The sequence below is a fragment of the Astyanax mexicanus genome, chromosome 21, assembly GCF_023375975.1.
Source record: "Astyanax mexicanus isolate ESR-SI-001 chromosome 21, AstMex3_surface, whole genome shotgun sequence".
NCBI classification, from domain to species: Eukaryota; Metazoa; Chordata; class Actinopteri; order Characiformes; family Acestrorhamphidae; genus Astyanax; species Astyanax mexicanus.
Genome location: NC_064428.1, coordinates 25,126,939 through 25,153,237, shown reverse-complemented (window position 1 = coordinate 25,153,237; position 26,299 = coordinate 25,126,939). Strand labels below are relative to the sequence as shown.

At 39.2% G+C, this 26,299-nt stretch overlaps 1 protein-coding gene and 1 long non-coding RNA gene across 3 annotated transcripts in view; one reads left to right on the top strand and one right to left on the bottom strand.

Moving 5' to 3' along the window:
- neurl1aa (neuralized E3 ubiquitin protein ligase 1Aa) overlaps positions 1-26,299 on the bottom strand; it is a 145,458-nt gene that overhangs the window by 58,329 nt on the left and 60,830 nt on the right. The window contains exon 1 of one of the 2 annotated variants that reach the window (XM_049470012.1): positions 17,435-17,711. The exons of the other annotated variant lie outside the window; for it this stretch is intronic. Coding sequence (XP_049325969.1) covers positions 17,435-17,468 — 34 coding nt within the window. The 5' untranslated portion in view covers positions 17,469-17,711. Of the gene's footprint in view, positions 1-17,434; positions 17,712-26,299 lie in introns of those variants that run through there. 2 annotated transcript variants of the gene reach the window in all.
- LOC125785832 (uncharacterized) overlaps positions 1-26,299 on the top strand; it is a 102,671-nt gene that overhangs the window by 64,069 nt on the left and 12,303 nt on the right. The window lies entirely within an intron of this gene.

The following is a 26,299-nucleotide window of genomic DNA, read 5'->3' as shown; positions in this document are numbered from 1 at the left end:
ATACAAGGCTAAGAAAGGTCGTATAGGGATGTTTTCTAGGGTAGAAATTTCACGAACTGACTTGTAGTAGTGCAGTGTTGACGTGTTCCAATACTTTTGTCCGTATAGAGTATAAGCAGGCACTGTAAGCGATGGCCAGACACAGACGAAGAGATGGATCATAATTCTGCCATTACTATGGCAACCCAGCCCCACACTTTCACCAAGTAACTACTGCACAGTAGAACGCACTTACATAAGAGCACATAAAAAAAAAAAAAATCTTCCGGCACATTCTGATCATACGACAAACCACAGCCCCGCCGCCTCAAGCTTCACATCTGTGCTAATAAATGATCTTTATGTGCAATCATCAGTAACAGGCCCTTTCTTTTTCCTTCTCTCTCTCTCTCTCTCTTTCTCTTATTCCTTCCATCTTGAATAACAGACACACTGAGAGAGTCTACTTACCACCTACACAATTCCTGACCCCAGGTCAGAGCATGAATATGCAATCATCTCATTTTCATTCCTTTATAAAGCGTTCAAGAAGTCCAAACAAACTTTGAGATTAGCCATCCAAGACAAATGACGGTTCCTCAGTTGACCTATTCAGGCCCCGCCCACAAACGTGTTCTCTTTTAGCTGAAAATGGTGCGATGTAAGAGATTCTGTAACCTTACAGATCTTTAACCTAATCAAACTCAGTTTTCATCAGAATCCAAACATATTTAAACTGGACTGCCTTAGTATGTATATGTACACAGTTATATCAGGATATTATGACCGCCTCCTTGTTTCTAAAAGGTCATGGTTTCTCAGCTCCACTGAGCATACAGTATAGGACACTTTGTAGTTCTACGATTACAGACTGTAGACTTTCTCCTTGTTCTTTAATGGTCAGTGGAGCATCACAGATCAGGTGATGTCTCAGTACTGTAGTGAAAGAAAGAACTGGCACAAATGTTGCTATAAAAAACATGTATGGACTACGTATGTATGTATGGGCAATGTATAGGCAATGTATGTATGTATGTATGTATGAGCAATGTATGTGCAATGTATGTATAGATGTGCAATGCATGTATGTATGCATGTATGTATGTATGTATGTATGTACGTATGTATGGGTAATTTATGTATGTGTTGGCAATGTATGACCTATGTATGTATGGGCAATGTATGTAAGAATGGGTAATGAATAGGCAATGTATGCATGGATGTGTAGTGTATGTATGAATGGGCAATGTATTTATGAATGGGCAATGTATATATGTATGGACAATGTATGTATGTATGGGCAATGTATGTATTTATGTATGGACAATGTATGTATGGATGTGCAATGTATGTATGTTTGTATGTATGTATGGGCAATACATGTATGTATGGGCAATGTATGTATGAATGGGCAATGTATGTATGTATGGACAATGTATGTTCGTTTGGGCAATGTATGTGCAATGTATGGAAAATATTTGTATTGATGGGCAAAGTATGCATGTATGGGCAATGTATGTATGGGTAATGAATGTATTTATGTATGGACAATGTATGTATGGATGTGCAATGTATGTATGTATGGGCAATGTATGTATATATGGGCGTATGTATGTATGTATGTATGCATGCATGTATGGGCAATGTATGGGCAATATATCTATGCAATCTAAGCTTGGGCAAATTTCCATATGGGCAATGTATGCATGTATGGGAAATGTATGCATGTACGGGCAATGTATTTCTAAAAAGAAAAAGTACCAATTGCTACAAAGACCAATTGTTTAAAAAAAATGAAAAAAGGCACAGTTCACAAATTTCAATATAAAAATGTATATATTTGTCAGTAATTTGTCCTTGTGCAAAGACCTGTGTCCTCCAATCTGCTCTATGCTCTTGAGACTGTGCTGGAAAACACAGCAAATCTTTTAGCAACAGCAAGAATAAATGCACCATCCTTGAGGAGTAGAGTTGGACTACCTGAAGAACCTGAAAGGGCTGTAGGTTCCGCCTTATGCTACCAGTAGTGGGTAAGGGGAGTATATTTGTCTGTGGCCACTACCTGCAATACTCATTTTTGGAAGTATACTGTGATAATTGTTTCTTTTTCCTTTCTTTTTTTAGCAGTCTAAAATGCTTTATTTAAATTTGTAATCCATAATTTTAGGATTGCACAGTAAACCACTCAGGAAATGTGGAGTAATGTACAACTTAATTTGTTTAACTGTGTTGTCTTTTTTTATAGCTAGTGTGACCAAGCAAGAGTTTTGTGGGGTGTCCAAAATTTAGGGAGGGTAATTTCGGTTTAAAAAAAATATCCGGATACATATGGACGGTGCCTAAGGTGTGAAATGAACTCTACAAGTCCATTTAGGACAATCCAGAGATGCCACACTGCAGTTCTACAGAACGTTATTAAACCTCTCAAGGGACGTTAATATCCTTTGGTCAGGGCTAATTCGAAAGCATGGGAAACATGGACTTCAGCTAATCAAATAAACGTGTGCAATTAGTGCGTAATTATTGGGTAACTGCCTTCCTAGCAGCAAGCGCCAACATGCAGGCTACTCATTAACCACAGCTGAGCAGGAACAGAGCTTCAGGTGAAATGGATCTGGACGAGGCCATCACCACGTCTCCAGACTCAAGCATTTGGACTGGTTTCAGCTGTCCCCTGTAGCTGAGGAGGACGGCTTTAAAGGCCAACACAAAGCTAGCAAACATTGCTAGCAATGAACGTAAGTAGCTTACATCACCTGCTAACATGAGATCATCGATGTATAAATCAAATTCATTGTTTTATAGGCTACTACTGAATGATAAACATCACTGATTAGTTTTGAATCATTTTTAAAAGCCTAGTTCCAACCGAAGTCCCGCTGATGAGGCTAAAAATACATGAATACATGAACGCTAGTCATTTCAGCTAGCAGCTGTAGCACAGTGTGCTCTTGCAGGCTAGCTGACATTTCTGGACGCATGAGATGCTCATTAAAACTGAAACGTGATCATTTCCACGTCCTCTTTAAGCACTCCTCTAAAAGTCAGCCATGTCATGTTATGTGCAAACACACCACACACCACACAGACACACACACATTAACCCACATACAGCCCCCTGACATAGGAATAGCTGCAGCCGTCATCGCCGTAAAACTGTTTCCACAACAGAATACGAGCTGGTAGGGGAGGGAAAGTACATACAGAGATTAAAATCTGATGATTATGCGAATAATTTTAGTATTTAGCATTTAGAAGTTAATTGTATGAAACTAAAGAAAGAGAGTTTAGTTCCTGCTTAAACTGCCAAATTGTGCAAAAACATTATTATAGCATTATGGTTTCTATTAAGCTGCTATAATGTATATAGATGGTTGCTCTGGTGTTACTAGGTGGTTTCTTTGGTATTCTATTTAGTTTCTTCGGTGACAAAATCTGTCAGTATCTTATAAATATATGCTAGGGTTACACAATATATAGTTTTACCATTGCCACCATATACTTCTGAGGTGGACTAAGAGTCGGAATTCTGGGGTCGCTTCTGGGACAGATTCCAAGTCAGGGCATGGAGACGCCAAAGTGGACTCCGAGTCTGAATTTTGGGGTGGACACTGAGGCGAAATTCCAAAGTAGCATTTGACTAGCAATTCCAGAGCCCTCTTGAGTTGGAATTCTGGAGCAAACTTCGAGTAGAAATTCCGAGGTGGATCCAGAGTTGGAATTTTGAATACCAAGGCAGACGCAAGGGCAGTCTCTGAGGTGGAATTCCAAGGCAGACTGTGAGATAGAGACTGAGTTGAAATTCGGAGGCAGAATTCGACAAGCAATTCTGAGGTGGACTCCAAGTAGGAATTCCAAGGTTGACTCTGAGTTGGAATTTGGCAGGGATTTCGAGTCAAAATTCAATGTGGACTCCGATTCTGAATTCCATGGCAGACGCAAGGGCAGACCCCAACGTGGAATTCTAAGGCAGACTGCAGGGTAGAGACTTTGAGCTGGCATTCCGAAGCAGAATTTGACAAGCATTTCTGGAATGAAGTCAGAGCCAGTATACAGAGGTGGACTCCGAATTGGAATTCCGAGGTGGACTCTGATTTCTGATTCTGATTTCCAAGGCAGATGCAAGGGCAGACTCTGAGGTGGAATTCCAAGGCAGATTGTAAATTCCGAATCATAATTCAACAAGCAATTGTGGAGTGGACTCCACTCCAGAATTCAGAATGGAGATGGACGAGATGGAATTTGGGGGAACTTTAAGTCTGAAAAACAATTGCAAGGGTAGACTCTGAGGTGGAATTCCAAGCCAGACTGCGGGATAAAGACTGAGTTGAAATTCCGAACCAGACTTTTGAGTTAGAATTGATGTTAACATTTGTTCCAAATTAATTTAAGGAAGCATTCTTTTTTTCAGTGTTAAAAAAGTACAACAGTCAAATAAACCGATATGCAAATAGTCCCACTTGATGTCTGCAGCTGTTCAGTTGAATATGCTAACCATTGTATCGGATATGGCCAACTGACTAACGGGAAACTTTTTTTTTTTCTCAGTCCCTTCCATTACTTTTTACCCTTCCAGACTGCATTCATGACTTTTGGTATCACTCCAAAAACTCTACACTCCAACCCCACAGCCGTTTCAAAATCACATGGATTTTCAGAAGACTTCCTTTTCCAGGAATCGGCTTGTTTCCCTGCTATATTTGGTTAATTGTGTTGGAGGTATCAAAAAAGCCAAAGCTGAAAGAATCTGCATGAACGGCTGCTCACTGAACAATTACTAAATGGGGCATATGGCACTTTCCTGTTAAATCATGTACAAGATAATCCTGTTATGTGACACATGCACATGCTACAAAAGGCAGTCAGTTGTCAAGCAGTGGTTTTGTACTGCAGCTGATCTGGGAACAGCTGCACAAAATAATCTTAGTCAAAACAACAGAAAATGTGCCTTAAATCAGCTAATTTGCACAAATTAGCCATATGAATAAAACTACCTAATAGGAGTAGATCCTCCATGTGCTGCCTTAGTTCACCAGTCCTTTACTGGATTTTGATTACTGACCAAACATCCCACGATACACGTGTAACTAGAACAGCACTGCTGATGTAAATAAATGTTTTGAATATCAATGTTGTGGTAAATTCTTGATTAGAACAGCACTGCTGAGGTAAATTCATTATTAGAAGAGCACTGCTGAGGTAAATTCATTATTAGAAGAGCACTGCTGAGGTAAATCGATGATTAAAATATCAATGCTGAGGTAAATTCATGATTAGATTATCAATACTGAGGTAAATTTATGATTTAAATCTCAATGCTAAGGTATATTAATGACAAGAATAGCACTGCTGAGGTAAATTTCATGAATAGAATAGCACTGCTTAGGTAAATTCTTGATTAGAATAGCACTGCTGAGGTAAATGCATGAGTAGAATAGCCCTGCTGAGGTAAAATCATGATTAGAATAGCACTGCTGAGGTAAATTCAAGATCAGAATAGCACTGTTGAGGTAAATGTGCTTTATTATGTTGGTTTATCTGCGGGATATTAAAATTTTAAGTGTTCCAAAAATATTTTTTATTGCTTTTTTTTTTTTTTTTTTTTTTTTTTTAAGTGAAAATACATTTAGGTTATGTACTTTATTCAATGGTGGAAAAAGGTGGCAAATTCAAAGAACTTGTTTGGTATTTGAGTGTGTAATGTTTCAATTTGTTCAGTTTCTGTTTTGGACAAAAATGTTTATTCTTCATTATTTACAAAGGTTAAATGACAAGGGTTAAATTAAGGTCATAAGCAGCAAATAAAACCAATACATCACAATTATGTCACGTATTTAAAGATACGGTAGACATATTCTTGAGTGCACCTCCCCAGTCTCGTCATTTGTACCCTGAAAGCTGAAGTGTGGTAGTTTTTTATTATTTAGAGAGTGTAGCGAGGTTAATCCAGGAGAGGTAATGAAAGGACAGCACTGTGGTAACGTGATAAACTACGTTCTGAACAGCAGTTGCCAGGGTGAAAGTCATGGCGTCTGTCATTAAGACACACGAAACAGTAGTACAGGCCCCCTACTGAGTGCTTCCCTTGCCCTAGGCCTGATGCTATACAAAGCACTGCATAATGCACACCACTAGTAGAGCACACACATACACACACACACCTAGTGGGGACAGACTTCGCAGAGTGATAGACTCCATGTCGAGTCCAATCACTGTCAGCACTAAGCTAGTGTAGTGACCACGAGAGCCCACCCTGTCTCTTAGTGTTTTTGTCAACATACAAACCTTAAAATGCCACAAAACTAAAAGATTAACCCAAATATGTCTAAAAAATACCAATTAACTGAACTACAGCACTGCATTAGCATTGCGGTGCTATTTACAAGCCACTATACTGCGAGTTAAAGAAACAAAGATGCTAACAATAGGCTAAACATGAATAGAGTAGAAGCTAATTTTAAACATTTTTTAGCATTTGTTGGCTAACCAGTTTTTAGCAACATTAGCATTTCTGACTGAATTTTACAGTAAAAGGGGAAATACACAGTGTTTTAAAGCAGAACTCAGTTGTTACGATGTAGACCTCACAGACTGATAAGACTCCATGTCAAGCTGAATAACTGTCAGCACCAAGCTAGTAGAGAGACCAAGAGAGCCCATCCTGTCTCTTTGTTTCTTTGTCAACTAACACCTCTCAAACCTTAAAATAGCATAAAATAGGAAAATTAACCCAAATACAGCTCTGGAAATAATGAAGAGAACACTTTAATTTCTGAATCAGTTTCTCTTATTTTGCTATTTATCGGTTTATGCTTAAGCAGAATGAACATTGTCAAAAGTCAAAGTGGTTTTTATTGTCATTTCAGCTATATACAGAGTACACAGTGAAACGAAACAACGTTCCTCCAGGGACCATGGTGCACATAAACACAGTGTAGACAGAACAATAGTGCAACAGTACAAAAGTGCAGACAGACAATACAACACAATACAGACAAAGAATAATAAATAGCAAGACAGTGTGCAAATTTTGCAGTGTGCAAAAAAGACCAGGTGAGGTAGTAATTACTCTATTACACAGTGTGCAATAGAGTCCAGTGAGGTAGTAGGGTTTTTAGTGCTTTCCATTTTCTGGGGTAAGTGGGGTAAGAGTGTGTGTGCATGTTGTTTTATTCTATAAACTATTGACAACATTTCTCCCAAATTCCAAATAAAAATATTGTCATTTAGAGCATTTATTTGCAGAAAATGAGAAATGGCTGAAATAACAAAAAAGAGGCAGAGCTTTCAGACCTCAAATAATGCAAAGAAAACAAGTTCATATTCATAAAGTTAGAAAGTAAGAGTTTAGAAATCAATATTTGGTGGAATAACCTTGGTTATTTTAATCACAGTCTTCATGCAGCTTGGCATATTCTCCTCCACCAGTCTTACACACTGCTTTTGGATAACTTTATGCCTCTCCAGTTGCAAAAATGCAAGCAGTTCAGTTTGGTTTCATGCTTTGTGATCATTCATCTTCCTCTTGATTATATTCCAGAGGTTTTCAATTTGGTAAAATCAAAGAAAAACATCATTAAGTGGTCTCTTCTTTTTTTCCGTGTCACATAGTTACATTTCTGGGGAGGTGCATGTGTAAGGCTATGATGTAGGGTTCTTTTAACAAGTACTGTATATGAAAAATTTAAATATTCCGAAAATTTTAATGATAAATCATTGTAATTTTCCTATAAAAAGCTAATGTTTTGAGTATACCAACTCAAACTGTAAAACAAAAAAGGGTTATTTTTTTATATATTCAAAAATGGACACCAAATCAGAAATAAAGTCTGATGTTTATGATTGTAGCACATGCACACACTTCAAAGCTTGTGGCTGTACTGAATCACACGAATGGATTTACAGACTCAACCAAAACAAGTGAACAGTTGTTACCTACATCCAGGCCTAACATATACAGCTAAAATAGACTGAACAGTCATTTTTGCATGCATGCCTCGCATTCCCCATTTGGTCTGACCGTAAACACCAGTGTCAAGGCCATGTCCAGTCTGAAGACATTATCTCATGTAGATATACATTTCAGGCATCCCCAGTACAACTGGAGCTCAACAATAGAAAATAGCCCAGAGGAGCAGGTTTCCCTTAGATTAACTGCATACTGTTTAAAAATAATAGTGCTTAAAAGGGTTTTTGAGCTGTACAGTTATAGAAAAAACACTTTTGGCTCCATGCTTGTTTTAGAAAGTAGCAAAACAAAAAGTGCTATTATTATTATTATTATTATTATATTTTTTATTATTATATATTTTACAATAACAACAATATTCTTGGCAATGAGAAAAAAAAATGTTTTTTAAATTTCTAATTGTAAGTTTTAAAATTAAAATACATATAAATATAAATATTTATATAAAAAAATTAAAAATACATAAATATAATTTGTGGTATAGTTTTTTTTAAACTTGCTAAGACCATTTTTGCATAAAATAATTATGTAAAAATAAAAAATCTCTACAAATATATGAACAATGCCTTTAAAGCTACACGGTAAGTATCAAAACAAATACAAATTAAGTAAAAAATAAATATATTTTAACGTAAAAAAAAAAAAAAAAAAAACATTTTATACTAAAACCAAGTTCATCTCCTAGTCTATTTTTTGTCTTTTTCTGACTGTGAAAAAAAAGTAGAAAAAAGTAATATTTTTTGTTATCAGATACATAAATAAACACAAATATATTTTATTTATATTTAAAATAGATAATTGAATATGCAAAGAACAAATTATTTACTACATTTTTGTAATAAAACAAAAAGTGAGCCTACATTGTAACTTAATTTAACAAACAGTAATAATCTCATAACATTCATACAGTATACCAAAAAAACAGCAATAAGTTTACACTCCTAAGGGTTAACAAACTGTGTCACCCGACTATTCATGCCGACTAAATGCCGAGCAGAAACAGAGGCACATAAATAATTTACACATCCTGGCCGTGTAATAACGTCCACACTATGCAATGTGAGCTGTCAGGGGGCTCAACTGCTTTGTGTCAACCTGGCAACCCAGACCACGTCTGGCAACCAGGGTGAGATGACCTAAGATGACGTTGGTTCACTCGGTCTCTTCGTCTGCATTACACAAGGGAGTTAAGCAGCTATATCTTACTGATTAGTCATTAAAACTGTTTACTATGTTGTGTACAAAGTCTATTTAAATAAAGACACATACTATGTCTAGGATCATATCACAGCTGTGCCATGTGTTAGTCATGGTCAGTATATGAAATAAAACATGGAATTTGTACTACGTTTGGGAATCCAACCAAACTCTTTCTTGAAAAAAGTCCTAATTTGTTCACATAGTCAAATGGTAAAATGGGGTAATTAGTGTTCTCCTTCAAGTGTGTTGAGGCATTTTGCTTATAGTTTGGACAGAGTTTATGGTATATGCAGTATTTACTCGCAAACAGGTTTTATGATCCACAGTGCATTGCTTGTTTACTTGTATCTGCAAAATTTCAACCAAGATAGTGTGCAAAAACTTTTGACATACAGGCTTGCAAAAATTACACTGGACAAAATCTTCTTAAACCTAGTCTAAATGATATTTCTGATATTTCTCTTTTTTGAGCTGCTGATTATAAGATTATGTGTAAATTATATGTTATCTGTATATTTACTGAAATAAGCAAAAAAAACTTTTTTAAGCATTTTTAGCACCTGCTACAGGCTTATCTGGATGAAAATTGGCAGACCTCATGATAGTGGTATCCTATATACCATACTTTTTTTTTTTCGAACTATAAGGTGCATTGTATTATTAGGCACACTATCAATGAATGTCTATTTTCTAGTCTTTTTTCATACATAAGGCACTCCGGATTATAAGCATTTTAAGCGACAAGAGTAAGGAACGACGGTTGCAGCACTAGCCGCAGTTAGCAGCGCTTAGCGCAAGTAAATGCCGCCCAACAGCGCTACACTAAAGAGCCCACATGGCGCTATAAGTAAGCGATTTGTCGCACATAGCTTGTTTTAACACAGTAAATATGCAGAATACAGTCCAATATACTCACCTCTGAACAGCAAAAGAGCTAGCACTTAGCACACTTAGCGGCTAATGCTAATGCTGCTCCAGCCTCTGTGCTGGAGATACTTCACTAAAACTTCTAGATAACACTGCACTTTAGAGGAGAAGCTTTACTGCTCCTTACAACCGGACTGGTAAAATTCGTACATAAGGTGCCACGGATAATAAGGCGAACTGTTAATTTATGGGAAAAATAAAGGATTTTAAGTGCGCCTCACGGTGCGAAAAATACAGTAAGTATTTATTCCAAGGGTGATTTTGGCTTCGATCCAGAAGGACCAATTTGCATATGATAAAAAAATATTGTTTAAAAATGCCACAAATATATATTTTTTTGTATTTTGTTATTCTAAAAAGGCATCTGAGGCCCTGATTTCATTTTCCATGCAAAGGTTTTTTAGCTCACAGTAAGGATGAAAGAATATTACTGGTGGAAAAACCCTTAACACCAGTGCGACAATTAGCATAATATGGTTGCACAAACAGAAGTGCTGTCAAGAACACAGCTCTCGTGATATTCAGACGGCCTGCGAGGTCCCGGGTTAATGATTCGGTCGGCGTCTGCCTTTCGCAGGTAATCTGTTGTGCCTAGAAACGTTGGCGTGTGCTGTCGTCATAAATGCTTTTGTTTTGCTAGACAAAGGCTTCAGTGAGTCATAATGGAGCACTGATGGGAGACAGAAGCTGGGCACGGTTACCAAGCAGCGGTGCCACCTGACCCACACACATACGTTTGTGTCAACCCACGGTAAAGCACTCATGACTTCACAGCGAGGGGGCAAGTTGTGCCCATAGTCCTGATATTTTAAAAAATGACAACACAGAACTGAGAGCATGCTACTGCATTAGCCTGGAAACATCATCCAGTGATGTTAATCTATTGACGATACTTCTCAACAGGGACTAGACAAGAGCTGAATGCATTCATTAGAAGGTGTGTTCATAGATTTTTGGACGTACAATAGCATAGTACAATTAATAAAAAATACTTAAAAAAAAAGGGATATTTTTCTCAGATTTTCCTAAATGGTCAATGCAAATGACAGTCAGTATAATTTCAGTATAAAGTCATGACCTGTTAAGTACGAATCCAATTTTATTGAACAACGCTCCTAATAACATCTAAATGCACTGTTCCACATTATTAAGTAGGCCACAGGTTTCAAGCAATATGGGAAAGAAAAAGGACCTCTCTGCTGCTGAAAAGCATGAAATAGTAATAGTGCAGTCCCATGGACAAGGTAGGAAAACATTAGATATTTGTCATTACAAAGCAGTGAACAGGTATTTGACGCTGCTGGTGCTTTTGGAGTCTTGAGAACCTCAAGGTGTAGAATCCTCCAGAGGCTTGCAGTTCTGCATAAACCTGCTATTCGGACACACCTAACCAGTGCTAACATGCAAAAACGCCACTGTATATAAATGTACATAAAGTGGACCACATAATATGATCATTCAAAAGTCAGGTTGACTCTCCACCAGCCCATGTCCAAAAGCTTTTAAAGGCTAAACTCAATGGCTAATAGTAAGAATATGGAAAATGGGTAAAGAAAAAGGCTAAAAGATAATGCTGGCTAATCAAGCAACTATCTATTAAATCTTGGGAATAATAAAAATAAATACAAATCTTAACTCACACTGTACTTTCAAGGTCCTCTAGGCTATTCTATGCTATGCGGCTCCTGTGAGCAGGAGCAGTGCGGCGAAAACCGGAAGTTCAGGTAGTCTATCGCATTTTAATAAACAATTTCCTAGAAATCGACCCCCCCACAACCTGTAGTCAAGTTTAACAATATAAAAGCACAAAGAGCTAGTGATGTATATTTATTTATTTATTTATTCACCCAACACTTGTTCAACTCTCAGGTGTTCCCATGTGTTTTTGCTGCTTCACAGTTTTATGAAACGTTGTGAAATCGCAATTTCATAACTCTGCAAAGGAATTTCAATTGGAAACTAAAGATACAGGAGAAAGACGAGGAAGATGTGCAGCATTCTCAGCTGTTTTTAAAGAGATTGTAAACTCAGTCAACTGATACCAAGTGTAATAATTGATGCTGAATGCTTTATTTTGTTTAATTAGCACAAATACAATATAAAAAAGAATGTGAACATGATGTTTTTCAGCTTCTTGCCAGCTCTGTACACAGCAGCTCACTGATACCAGGATTACAAGATTGCTAACATCAAACATATGAACCTGCTGCCTTTTCTATATATCACTACTCCCCTCCCCCCAAAAGAAGGCACAAGGTCATCCCGCCATCATCATTAACAGTGCTGGTTTTGGCTTGATGTAGTGCCGTGTCATTAAGACAATCGATATCCCATTAAAACCGCAATCACGGTCACATTCATTCAGCAGTTCATGACAGCAGCACCAATTCAATATCTCAATCTGGAGTGACAGGAGTGACGCAGCATTCGCGCCTTAGCAACCTACCACTCGACAGCATTCTCTTTCAGAGGCTGAAAATGGGGGAAATTGGTTCCTGAAGGAAAAATCACACACACACACACACACACACACACATATAGATGCACATAGGCACTATATACTGTAAACCCTTCAACGTAGCGTTCTGCTGCTTCTGCTCCAGCAGCCTCATCACTCCGTGTAGTAAAACCATATCCGGACCACTGCACCGCCTCTTTGAGCCTGACACATCACAAAAGCTAAAATACTACCTCAATAATGTACACTATCAGGCCGTAAAGCCGCGTATACTGGTGTGTCATCCATTAATCTCCAGCGTCAACCTGCCTTAAAACGAGGCACGCGGCTCCTCGCTGAGAAAGAGGTACCAGGATGTGATTGCGATCGGCCAGCGGGTCATCCTCACGAGCTCCATTGTGTGCTGGATTTTAATGACCTTGGAGTTCAGCCCAGAAGGAAGATACCCGTTTATACTGGACTGGGACCAGACCCTGGGCTCCAAACCATGGAGTGAATCGGTGAATACTAGGTAGAAAAACTGACCTTTTGTCAGAGGGATCGGGAATATTCAACTATATGTCAACAGATATCACTGCCACAAAAAACACAAGTTTCCAAAATGGAAACTTAATAGGAGAAGGAAAAAAAACTTAACTAAAGCAGTCCTAAAGTATTCCAATTTAGGAACATTTCTATTGTGAAATTCATAAATTGTGAAACAATGTTAAGAAAAACTGATAGATTGATGACACCAACAATATATAAAATTATCGCTTTTGGCAAAGAACCTTGTATTTCCCTTTATTATTTATTTATCATTTTTCCCTTTCTGACATAACTTGTATTTGTCCAGAGCACTCTCAGAAAAGCATATTATTACAAAATTTATCACAATAACAAAATAACGCTATTCTAGCTGAAAGTATATGGTTTACTGAACAATTACAAAACATTTCTTCAGGTGAATTCAACATTAAATCTGAATACAAGATAAAGAACAAGTCCCAGATTCAAATTATTTCAAAAAGTGAGAAAAGAAAAACACAAAAATTGAGATAAAAGGTGTTTGCAGATACAATCCAAACAATTTTCGCACCAAATTAGCCATTAACCAGCCACTAGCCATGGGGAGAACATCGAAAAACTCCAACAAGATAGGGACTTAAACCCAGAAAGCTGTGCAATCATCATCTTTGCAAACCAACAAATGACATTTATTCCATCCCTCGTCAAAGCCATTTAGCTGTCCAAATTTTTACTTTTCTAGTTAATATTCTGTTATTAACTAAAACCTGAATTGACCATAGAAAACACAATTAGAGCATCTTTAGGAACATTTACAGAACATTTACAAAGGTTTGTGGGGCATAGTAATATATAGTAAATGAAAGTGTTTTTTTTTTGTGTTTTTACTTTCTTAACAACCTTTTCTTTAATGACCTATAGGGGGCATTGTATTTGCCATTTGTCATTGTATTCATAAAAACTTTTTAATTGTACTGTCCTTGTGGAGTCCCCTCTTAGCAACTGTTGCACCCATGCTTAAAATTGTCTTAAATAAGCAAACACCAGGAATGGATTATGGATTTATTGGTTTCAGTAGGGAGCCATAGGGAGTTAAGAGGGTCCATGTTTCAAAGTAAATCTAAATATTTAACGTGGTGTATCCATAATCTATCGAGACCAAAAACCCTACAATATATCGCAATATCGATAAATTGTCCCACCCCTACTTCTTACAGGGCTATTCTCAGGTCTATAGACTATATTGGGAGTCCAAGAGGCCTGGCTCTTCACAACCACACCAGATTTGCTTAAGTGGATCTAATACAGCGCCTTAATTAGAATTAATGATTGCGTGGCTTTTGTGTACTCCAGTATGGGATTTAACCCAAGGCCAATCAGCTGTAAAACAAGAGAGAGAGAACAAGCGAGAACGAGTGAAAGAGAACGAGAGTCGTCTGAAGCACCACATTGATTGTTCTCTCTAATTACATTCATTCAGCGATTTATAAAAGACAAGCTAATGATTATCTAGAGTTTTATTACAGACCATCTGTAGGCCATCTACCTTACCTTGAGTCTACAGCTGTGTAGACCCAATACACAGCCTTCTGCATCATTCAGTGTTTACTGCTAGAAAACAACCCGTCAGAGGGGACCAGCTTGGGTTTGGATTTGGTCAGTTTTGGCCAGTCTATTTAATTTTCCATGTGTATGGATGCCTGGTTTAAAGGGAAGCCTGGTTAAAAGGGCCGTGGTGGACGACGCGATTGATTTATTGACCCGGTGGGCTCTCATTGGACCCAGCTGCTCTGTTCTGGTACACAGAAAACGGGGTGGAAAAGCAGTGCTATTAAAACTGCCCTGAACCAGAGCTGTGGAGGGAATCCCCAAGAAAAATCCCCCCTTACACTCTCTCGCTTTCTCTCTCTCTCTCTTTCTTTCAACACACACTATATGTAGCTCTCCCCCAGCTTAAGGGGGGTCCATCTTATCTGATGTCACTGGTGGCAGACTGGCTGTGTATTGTACTCTACTACACTAATGGTGTGTATTGGGGGGGGGTGCCTGGGATATACAACACACTCCAGCACACACTGAGTGTGTATATTTAGACCATACACACACACATACTATGTGGAAAAAGTATTGCGACACCTGCTCATACATTATTGTATTTCTAAAATCATAAGATATTACACTGTAACTGTCTCTACTGTCCAGAAAAGGCTTTCCATTAGATTCAGCACAAAAAGAAAATAGTACAAGTAGGGCTGTAGGAGGTAGAAGTGTATGAACCACCATTATTCCAAAGAAAACACTTGGTTTCACAGCTCTATAATGGTAGGGGGCTCTATACCCCTCTAGCCCACAGGGAGGCAGGTTACAGGTTACACGATATATTGCTCCTGAAAGTACCATGATAATCAATATTCTTTTGTCATTTTAAGAAAAATTACTGACACTTATATAAGGATATTATAAGATATTATAAAGCACAAAACAATTAATAGTGAGCTTCTAAGCCTTTCAAAATTTTGCAATCAATCATTTTTTATATGCCTTTGTAAAAAAAACAACCAATATCAAGGTCAGCAAAAATGATGTCATGTTCATATACTGTAGAATAAATCGATAGCATAGCTAATTATCGTGACAGGCCTACTCATACGTAGCAATCTTTATCTTATTTATCTGTTCCAAACAGTCCTACAATATTGACAAGGTTTACTGGATTATTGTTTATTCAATCAGAACACTGGGATCTGACTGGATGAACCCCATACAGTCCATCAGCTAATCTTTGGCTGTAAACCATTTATTAAAGATTGATTTTTTTTTTTCATCGATAGAAGTATTGCAAAACACAATATTGCAATACTTCAATATATCGTCATTTTCTTACATCTCTAATTATTATTTATCTTTTTACTTACTGTTTATTTGTTGTTAACTTATGTAGGGCTGCAACGACTAATTGATTAAATTGATTAAAATCGAAACAAATAACAGATGCTACCCGCTAATGTGAGGCAAGCCAATCAAAGCTGTGCCAGTAAAGCACCATTAAGCTGGATGCATGTTGGAGCCAAGGGTGAAGGAGATTCACAGTAAGGTTGTCGTAAGTTCTTTCTATTTTTTTCTCTCACTTAGTGTTCCTAGAGAGAGCCTGCTAGAGTAGTTAAACAAGACAGTTTACTCTTAGTAAATTTATATCTTACTCGCATTTAGCTAATTTTCCATTCCACCTTAAATCCGGTGGCAGTTTAAAGTACATTCAGAGTAAACAAAACAATGTTAAGCCTTTTTCAAAGTATATATTTAAAACCTTAGTCAAAGTATTTTTCTAAAGTACTCTAATATTGTGTGGAAGTGTTTGAGAACCACAGATAAGTGTATATTTACATTACATACACTGTTGTTGTGTGATAATTATAGAATTTATGTTACTGTCAAATTAATGTTAATTCTTCAGGTGAACACAGTATTAATATTTTTAAAAATGGTATTGTGTGTTACTTATACAATTACAACATTAGTACAAAGACGTTTTGTTTATTAAATTATTATTAAAATGGTGGAAATTAAATGTTGCTTCGCTTTTCTTTTTATCTGATTAATAATTGATTAACTGAAAAACAATAAGACAGATTAATCAATTATCAAAATAATTGTTAGTTGCAGCTCTAAAATCATGTCCAGTATTACTGCTCAGTGATTGATTAAAACACATGAACTGAGAAACACATCTTACAATGATGAGTTTCTTTGATTTTACCAAATTGAAAACCTCTGGAATAACACAAACAATAATCACAAACCATCAAACCAAACTGAACTGCTTGATTTTTTGCACCAGGAGTAAAGGCATAAAGTTATCCAAAAGCAGTGTGTAAAACTGGTGGAGGAGAATGTGCCAAGAAGATGTATGAAAACTGTGATTTAAATACCAGGGTTATTCCTCCAAATGTTGATTTCTGAACTTTTACAACTTTATGACTATAAATTTGTTTTCTTTGCATTATTTGAGGTCTGAAAGCTCTGCATCTTTTTTTGTTGTTGTTATTTCAACCATTTCTCATATTCTGCAAATAAATACTCAATATTTGACAATATTTTCATTTGGAATTGTGTAGAAATGTCCATAGTTTATAGAATAAAACAACATAAATGTTTTATTCTATAAATAGCAAATTCATATAGTGTGTATATATATATATAGGCTACACAGTGGAGGAGCTGCTTCACTAAGCCCTCTATATAGGCAGCTATAGATGGTGTTTCCAATATTGCGCCCCCAAATAACGTAGTACTTACTACTAGTGTTACTGTAACTGTAAAGAAAACACACACACACACACACACACACACACACACAACGTATATAACCGTGCACACGCCGCGGTCCTCCTCACCGTACAAGGCGTTACGGGTGATCTGGCCTCCCATGGCTCCGCAGCAGCAGCGCCGGTCGCTCCTCAGCCTCGTCTCCTCGCCGCTGCTGGAGGTTTAAAGTTTGGCGCTGGAACCGCAGCGCTGCCGTGCCGCCGACATGCCCGCCAGTGTCCGTCCTCATACATCCACTCCCTCCCCTTCTCACTCACTCACACACTCTCACACACACCGCCTCTCCCGCACAGTCCGGCTCCGGCTCCTCCGCTACTGCCGCCACTGCCGCCACTGCCGCTGCTGTAAACACACGGGCCACTCCTGCCTCATTCCGCCTCATTCACACAGGACGCGGCCACGCGCAGGCTCCACACGCTCATCTGCATAAGGGGCGGGGCCAGAACACCGCGCCTCTCTCTCTCAGCGCGCGGACACGCCCCCTTCTTTCTTCTCCTCCGCTCACCGCTAGTGCTCACTAAATACTACCGTATATGAGAGAGAGAGAGAGAGAGAGAGAGAGAGAGAGGGACCTACAGTACTATATAACACACTACAGTATGAGTTTTATTCATTTACTACTATTATTGGCGAAATAACCGCGTATTTATGGTGATAAAGATGATATATAAAAATAATTAAATCCCGGCTCACGTGACCCGCACGCTGTAACCACGGCAACGCTGTAGTCAGCACTGATAGGTCGTTATTATCAATACCTACTTTAGTGGGTAATTATTCTTCAATATTAATTGGCGGTAAAAGTGCCCTTAAACTGTGCCTATTAATAAACGCTGATTAAATATATGTCCCTTGGCTGTCTTTTTTTAATTTATTAATTATTTGTAATATTTTAAGATATTTTAATATTTCAAGAGTCAAGAGGCTTTTATTGTCATTACATCTGAGTACAGGTACACAGTGTGATGAAATTACGTTCCTCCGGAACCATGGTGCAACATAGAACCACAAGCAATAGACAACATAAAGTGCAGGAGTGACGACAGTGCAACATAAAATTATAAAATTATAACAATAAATAACAATAAATACAATAAATACAAAAGACGAGACAATTTAAAGACAGGACAGTGCAGTACCGATACGGTATAATAAAGTGTATAGTGGGGATAAGGTGCAGAGATGTGTGACATACTGTAACATATAGAACATATATAATCACAGCAGTTACTGAGGTAGAGTTTATAGTTTTTAAGAGTGCATCAAATAAAGTCATGTCAGCCTCTGTGTGCTGACTGGGTGTGTGTGTGTGGGTGAAGTTCAGTTCTTTGTGAGTGTAAAGGGGGGGGGGGGGGTGTACAGTTTAGTTTTGTGTAAAGGGGGGGTGTACAGTTTAGTTTTGTGCGAGTGTGTTGGGTGAGTGGTGGGTGGGGTGGGGGTTCAGTTCTGTCTCTGTGCGTTGAGAAGTCTGACTGCCTGGTGGATGAAGCTGTTGCAGAGTCTAGTAGTGGAGGCTCGGATGCTCCTGTATCTTCTGCCGGACGGCATCAGAGCGAAGAGTCCGTGTGAGGGATGGGTGGGGTCGTCCACAATGCTGGTGGCTTTGCGGATGCAGCGTGTGGTGTAGATCTCAGTGATGGAGGGAAGAGAGACTCCGATGATTTTCTCAGCTGTCCGCACTATCCGCTGTAGGGTCTTGCGGTCTGAGGTGTTGCAATTCCCAAACCAGACGGTAATGCAGGTGCTCAGGATGCTTTCTACAGTGCCTCTGTAGAACATGGTGAGGATGGGGGGTGGGAGATGTGCTTTCCTCAGTCTCCGCAGGAAGTAGAGGCGCTGCTGGGCTTTCTTGGTTATGGAGCTGGTGTTGAGGGACCAGGTGAGGTTCTCTGCAATGTGAACACCGAGGAACTTGGTGTTATCCACAATTTCCACAGCAGAGCCGTTGATGTTCAGCGGGTGGTGGACACCTGGAGCTCTCCTGAAGTCAACAACCATCTCCTTGGTTTTATCCACGTTAAGAGATTGTTGGTAAGGTTGTTGGTTCTGCACCAGTCCGTCAGCCACTGCACCTCCTCTCTGTATGCTGACTCGTCGTTCTTGCTGATGAGGCCAACTACAGTTGTGTCATCAGCGAACTTGATGATGTGGTTTGAGCTGTACTTTGCAGTACAGTCATGAGTCAGCAGAGTGAACAGCAGTGGGCTGAGCACACAGCCCTGGGGGGCGCCGGTGCTCAGTATGGTGGTGCTGGAGGTGTTGTTTCCAATCCTGACTGATTGTGGTCTCTCAATCAGGAAGTCTAAAACCCAGTTGCAGAGGGAGGAGTTCAGGCCCAGCAAGCTCAGTTTTCCTATCAGATGCTGAGGGATGATGGTGTTGAATGCTGAACTGAAGTCGATGAACAGCATTCGAACATAGCAGTCTTTGTTGTCCAGGTGGGTGAGAGCCAGGTGGAGCGCAGTAGAGATGGCATCGTCTGTTGATCTGTTTGGACGATACGCAAACTGCAGAGGGTCCAGTGAGGACGGGAGCTGGTTTTTGATGTGCCTCATGACCAGCTTCTCAAAGCACTTCATGATGATGGGAGTAAGTGCAATGGGACGGTAGTCATTAAGGCAGGACACTTGAGACTTCTTCGGCACAGGGACGATGGTGGTCTTGAAGCACGTCGGCACGATTGCAGTACTCAGAGAGATGTTGAAAATGTCCGTGAGAACATCCGTGAGTTGTTCTGCACATCCTCTGAGCACTCTGCCAGGTATGCAGGTGGGCTTTCCGTGGGTTGACTCTGAGTAGAGTTTTCCGCACATCAGCTGAGGACAGGCACAGTACCTGGTCGTTTGGAGGAGGTGTAGTCTTCCTTGCTGTCGTGTAGTTCTGTGCTTCGAACCTTGCGTAGAAGGAGTTCAGTGCATCTGGAAGGGAGAAATCACTGTTACAAGCAGGGGAGGGTGACTTGTAGTTGGTGATGGTCTGGATGCCCTGCCACATGCGCCGAGTGTCAGTAGTGTCCTGGAAGTGGGTGTGGATTTTCTTTGCGTAGGTGCGCTTTGCCTCTCTGATCCCCTGGGAGAGCTTGGCTCTAGCTGTTCGGAGGCCAGCCCTGTCCCCTGACTTAAAGGCCTTGTCTCGGGATCTCAGCAGCGTTTTTTGTTTTAATGATCAACATTATTATTATTATTTTCCGGCTGCATTATTATTATTATTATTATTATTATTATTATTATTATTATTATTATTATTATTATTATTGTTGCTGTATTATTATTATTATTATTTTTTTTTTTACAAACTGAGGGAACAATTCATTACATTTGAAAGAACATATTGCCTAATTGCTAAGAGAACTAAGGACTAAGAGAGAAATAAGAAAATTATTCCTTAAATTTCTTACAAATAATTTCTTAATTTCAGGAAATATTTTGGTTATAGACTATTAAATTTCAGAGAAAAAATTTAATTTTGACAATTATTTATTTGATTGAGAGAAAGGACTTTTAAATTGGGAATATTAATTAAGTATTAATTAAATTGAGGTAATGATTTATTTAATAAAAAAAAAGCAGATTTATAAAATTGAGGGACATTTTTTTATTCAATTAAGGCAATCTTATAAAATATTTAATATATATATATATATATATATATATATATATATATATATATATATATATATATATATATATATATATAATATTTATTAAATTGCCATTCTGTTAATCTTCTAATTGTAGTGATTCATTTAGAAATAGTTCTAAATGTCTACCATAAATTAACTTAATTAAGCCTGGTTGTCTTCAGTATTAAAGTGTGAAACAGCAATTTGACTGAAGATTTCTACCAAAAAGACAAGATATCTCTCTGCTCAAATGCTGTAAAGTATCTACTGCAAAAGAAACTGCATTCTGCTATTCTTCACAAGCTCTCTGTGAAAGAACACAAGGGAACATGATCCCGGGACGAGTTCACCTTTCCTCAAACCTGCAACCTATGCACATCGCTGCAGGAATATCGTACAAAGTGAGCTAAAGGTTGCAGAATTTACCGCACCGTTGTCAGTTTTTTTCTTGGTATTGAGTTGTAGTCGTCTGCCTGCCTCGCTCTGACCTCTCCTTTGTGCTCAGCAATGTTTGAAAGGCCTGAAGTATTGATCTGCATCTTGGCCCGGCCCATATTGATCCACACAGAGAAGCAAACCAAGGTAGGAAGCTATGGGCCTGATATCTACTTCATGATACAGGTGCATCTCAAAAAATTTGAATATCATTGAAAAGTTACTTTATTACAGTAATTCAGTATAAAAAAATGTGAGACTTATATATTATATAGATATATTACAAAGGGAGTGATCTATTTAAGGGTTTATTTCTTTTGTTTATGGCTTACAATAGATGAAAGCCCAAAAATCAGTGTCTCAGACAATTTTAATATATTATATTATAAGACCAATTGGTACTTTTGGCAGTGTGGGCAGTGTGCAAAGTCCTGCTGGAAAATTAAATCCGCATCTCCATAAAAGTTGTCAGCAGAGGGAAGCTTTAAATGCTGTAATGACATGGCTCTCCACAACATCACTGATCATCAGTAATTTCTTTTCATTTCATTTGGAAATCAAGGGAGCAGAGTCTGGAGGAAGAGTGGAGAGACACACAGTCCAAACTGCTTGAGATCTAGTGTGAAGTTTCCACAACCAGTGATGGTTTGGAGAGACATGTCATCTGCTGGTGTTGATCCACTGTGTTTTATCAAGTCTAAAGTCCCGGAAAACCTCTGCTGACAACTTTTATGGAGATGCAGATTTCATTTTCCAGCAGGACTTTCCACACTGCCAAAAGTGCCAATTGGCCTTATATAATATTCTAAATTTTCTGAGGCATTGATTTTTGGGTTTTTATTGGCTGCAAGCCATAATCATCAACAACCAAAGAAATAATGAACTGAATTACTGAAATAAAGTAACTTAGAATATCATTAGGAAGTAATAAACTGAATTAAATCATCAGCCCAGCAGACACTGGCAGGTCTGATAATGAAGCACTTACATTCCTTTCTCTGCGACACTGAGAGACTCAGACTGAGGAGACTGTCTCTCCCATATGCTAGCAGGCCTCTGGCAGACAGAGCAAGTGACCCCGTAGAGTCAGAGTGCTGACCTAACCTGTCATCACTGCTGGGGTAGCCTCTCTTATTGCCGCCCGCTACACTGCTCCGGGGGCTGGCACAAGCTCACTCATGCAGCTCTGACGTCAGCGCTGCTATTTTATTTCAGTGCCGTAATTACTGATACACCACTGAGTAAAACGCAGCAGTACCTTTGTACCTTTTCACATATGAATAATTGCAATTCAGCAAATAGCTTATCTATATTAAATACAAAACAAACAATCAGCAAAGAAATCCCCCTGAAAAGTAGCATTTCTGGTACTTGGATTGGTAAAGCGGTCTAAAGCGCTGCAACTATGATCAGGAGATTGCGCACAATGTTCGAATCCCGATCATGCAGCTTGCCATCAGCTGCCGGAGCCCTGGGAGAGCACAATTGCCCTTTCTCTCTCTGGGTGGGTAGATGGTGCTCTTTCCCTCTCATCACTCCTAGCACAAGGCTTTCCTCTGAGAGTGCTGTGATGCTATTCGGCAATGCTACAGAATGCTACAATCAGCAGAAGTTCGAAAAGAGGCGGTGGCTACTAGTAATTATCAATAGTGATGCCACAACACAAGGAGGTTGAGGTTGAAGACTAGCACATGCCTCCTCCAAAACATGTAATGTCAAACTGCTGCTGATGCAGCATTGCCGAGTAACATCACAGCACACTCGAAAGAAAGCACAGCGACTCAGTTCCGATACGTCAGCTCACAGAGGCCTTGTGCTGATCAACATCACCCTTAGGAGTGATGAGGGAAAAGAGCACCAGTTACCCAGAGAGAGCAAATCCAATTGTGCTCTCTCAGGTCTCCAGCAGCTGATGGCAAGCTGCATGACTGGGATTCGAACCAGCGATCTCCCAATCATGGTGGCAGTGCTCATCCCTCAGTGATGGAGTTTACTTTTAACATTCAAACAGACAAAATGTATGAAATAAGTGGCAGTTTCATGAACCGAAACATTTTATTGATGAGAGATTTCAACAAAGAATGGAATGGTCAGACTGGTTACTGCTAACAGAAAGGCTACAGTAATAATAGATAAAGCATCTCAGCATACATAACATGTCAAAGCTCACCACAGATGAGCTACAATATCAGAAGACAGACAATGTTGGATCTTCTTGGCTATCAGCTAAGAACATAAAGCTGAGGCTGCAGTGGACACAAGCTCACCAGGTGGAAGGTTCTGAATTTGGTACCAACCGTTTGAACCAATGGACCAAACCTGCCTTGTGTTAGCAGGCCAGGCTGGTAAAGGTGGTGGTGTAGTGGAAAATACCAATCAATCATCGTTTAAATGCTACAGCCTTTATTAGTATTACTGCTGACCATGTGTATCCCTTCATAGTCTATAGTCCACCCATGGTGCTACCCCGTGCTAGTGGGGGGACAAATGGACCTGACTACCCAGGGCCCAAGTAGGGAGATGAGCCCATGAAAATTATATATATTTTTTTTCACGTTTCTTGTGTACTGGCATGGATAGGGGCCTACTGACATTGAGAGCGCTGCTACGCCCCTGAGTCCACTGATATTCTACTTCCAGCTGGATTATGCACACTATGTAGTCATCTCCAAATGGTTTCATGAACTTGATAATGAATGTAACTATATGTATTCCAGATGTCTTCATACATACAGCTTTACTACAGCCCTAAATAGTCATCCATAGCCTTGACCTTTCCCCTTCTGTCTCGCAGAAAGTTCCGAATAGATCAGGGCAAATGTCCTCTGGAGGTAATTAACCAAATGAAAGCCTCTCATTCTCCTTTTCTTGACGCTACGGAAAAAATAATGTGCCGAAATCACGTTAGCAATAATATTTACTTCGCTGCCGTCCAGCCCTTTTAACAATTAGAAGCATGGTAGAAGCCATAGCAAACCATAGGGCTACGGGCCAGAGCTCAGCGACTTTGATCAGAATGAAATCACCGCTCGTGCCAGAACCGTGGTGCGGTCGGGGGCAATAGAAAAGGCATTCAACTCCACACATGGCGCGCAGATTTTGCAGCTAGCGTAAGTAAGTTAGCGCATGGAACTTCCATGTCATGAAATAAACTAGGGAGGGGGCACGTGAATGATGCTGGAACAAGATACGGACATAAAGCCATCAGCAGGGCCTTGGAACCACGGGAGCTCCACGCACTTGAGTGTAAGGATTCATGTAGCTGAAAGGACATCATGCATGCATTTATTCAGTGGACCAAGGTTCTTCTGTGGGAAAACTATTGGGAAGACTTCATGGTGTCCTTAGTTTTTGTACATCGTTAAAAAGTCTGGACGGTTTTCAAGGTTTCAAGGTTCCAAAGAATTCGCTGGAAGCTGGAAAACAAAGGAATTTTGTCTAGAATATTGAACAGAGCTGTAGAGAGGGCCGTTTCTGAACACTCTTAAATAAATAATAAATAAAACCAAATAAATAAATGATTCCGCTGTTCACAAGGCCACTTGATAGCAACAGCTTTTACCACTCAGACACGATCATGTATGTGGAGGATAAAACAAAAAATGTAAAGGCTACGGTATTATTATGTTGAAAAACCTAACTAATTATTTTTCATGTTTAATCTTCTTATTTTTTTTATGCTTGATGTTCGATGTGATACTGGGTGTGTCCTCAGGTCATTGGCACTCACTGTCAGTGTGTTGTCAATCCCCCCTGGCTACCTTAACCGTAAGCACAAAGATCAAATTCATCCACACTGGTTAACTAACTACATGTCCTTTATGTTGTAGGCTATAAAATTAAGTTGAATTGCTTTGAATGTTCTAAATAATAAGCTGGAAGCTGGAAAACAAACAAAAAAAGATCTACAAGACTGTAGACCAAGACTGGGCCGTATATAAAGATCATTTACTTAGTTAAATCCAGGTGGTGACTTTTATTTTTGGCCAGGCAGTGTACAAGGGTTGGACAATGAAACTGAAACACCTGTCATTTTAGTGTGGGAGGTTTCATGGCTAAATTGGAGCAGCCTGGTGGTGAATCTTCATTGATTGCACATTGCACCAGTAAGAGCAGATTGTGAAGGTTCAATTAGCAGGGTAAGAGCACAGTTTTGCAATTCATATTGCAATTCACTCAACATTATGGGTGACATACCAGAGTTCAAAAAAGGACAAATTGTTGGTGCACGTCTTGCTGGCGCATCTGTGACCAAGACAGCAAGTCTTTGTGATGTATCAAGAGCCACGGTATCCAGGGTAATGACAGCATACCACCAAGAAGGATGAACCACATCCAACAGGATTAACTGTGGACCCTGTAAGAGGAAGCTGTCTGAAAGGGATGTTTGGGTGCTAACCCGGATTGTATCCAAAAAACATAAAACCACGGCTGCCCAAATCACGGCAGAATTCAATGTGCACCTCAACTCTCCTGTTTCCACCAGAACTGTCCGTCAGGATAATAAATTATTGTGGTCTAAAACCAGGTGTTTCAGTTTCATTGTCCAACCCCTGTATATGGTACATGGTAGAGCATGATGTGCCAGAAAATGCCACAATATCCGCTTATCTTTACCAAGACATAGAGTTAAAATGGTCACAGAACTGATCAAACATACACTGGCACTAACAAAACAAGTGCGATCTCTTTGTTCTCATTTCTCTTCATAGCTTTTCTCTCTTGTTTCTCTCCTTGTGTGCTGACCACCAATTCTACAGGCTCAATCAGTCAAAAACACTGCTGATAAAAACTGACTACAGCCGACGGTACGGGCACATCCCACAGAATGTGGCTGACTGTTGGCCATTAACACTCAGCAACGGCCTGACTGTGT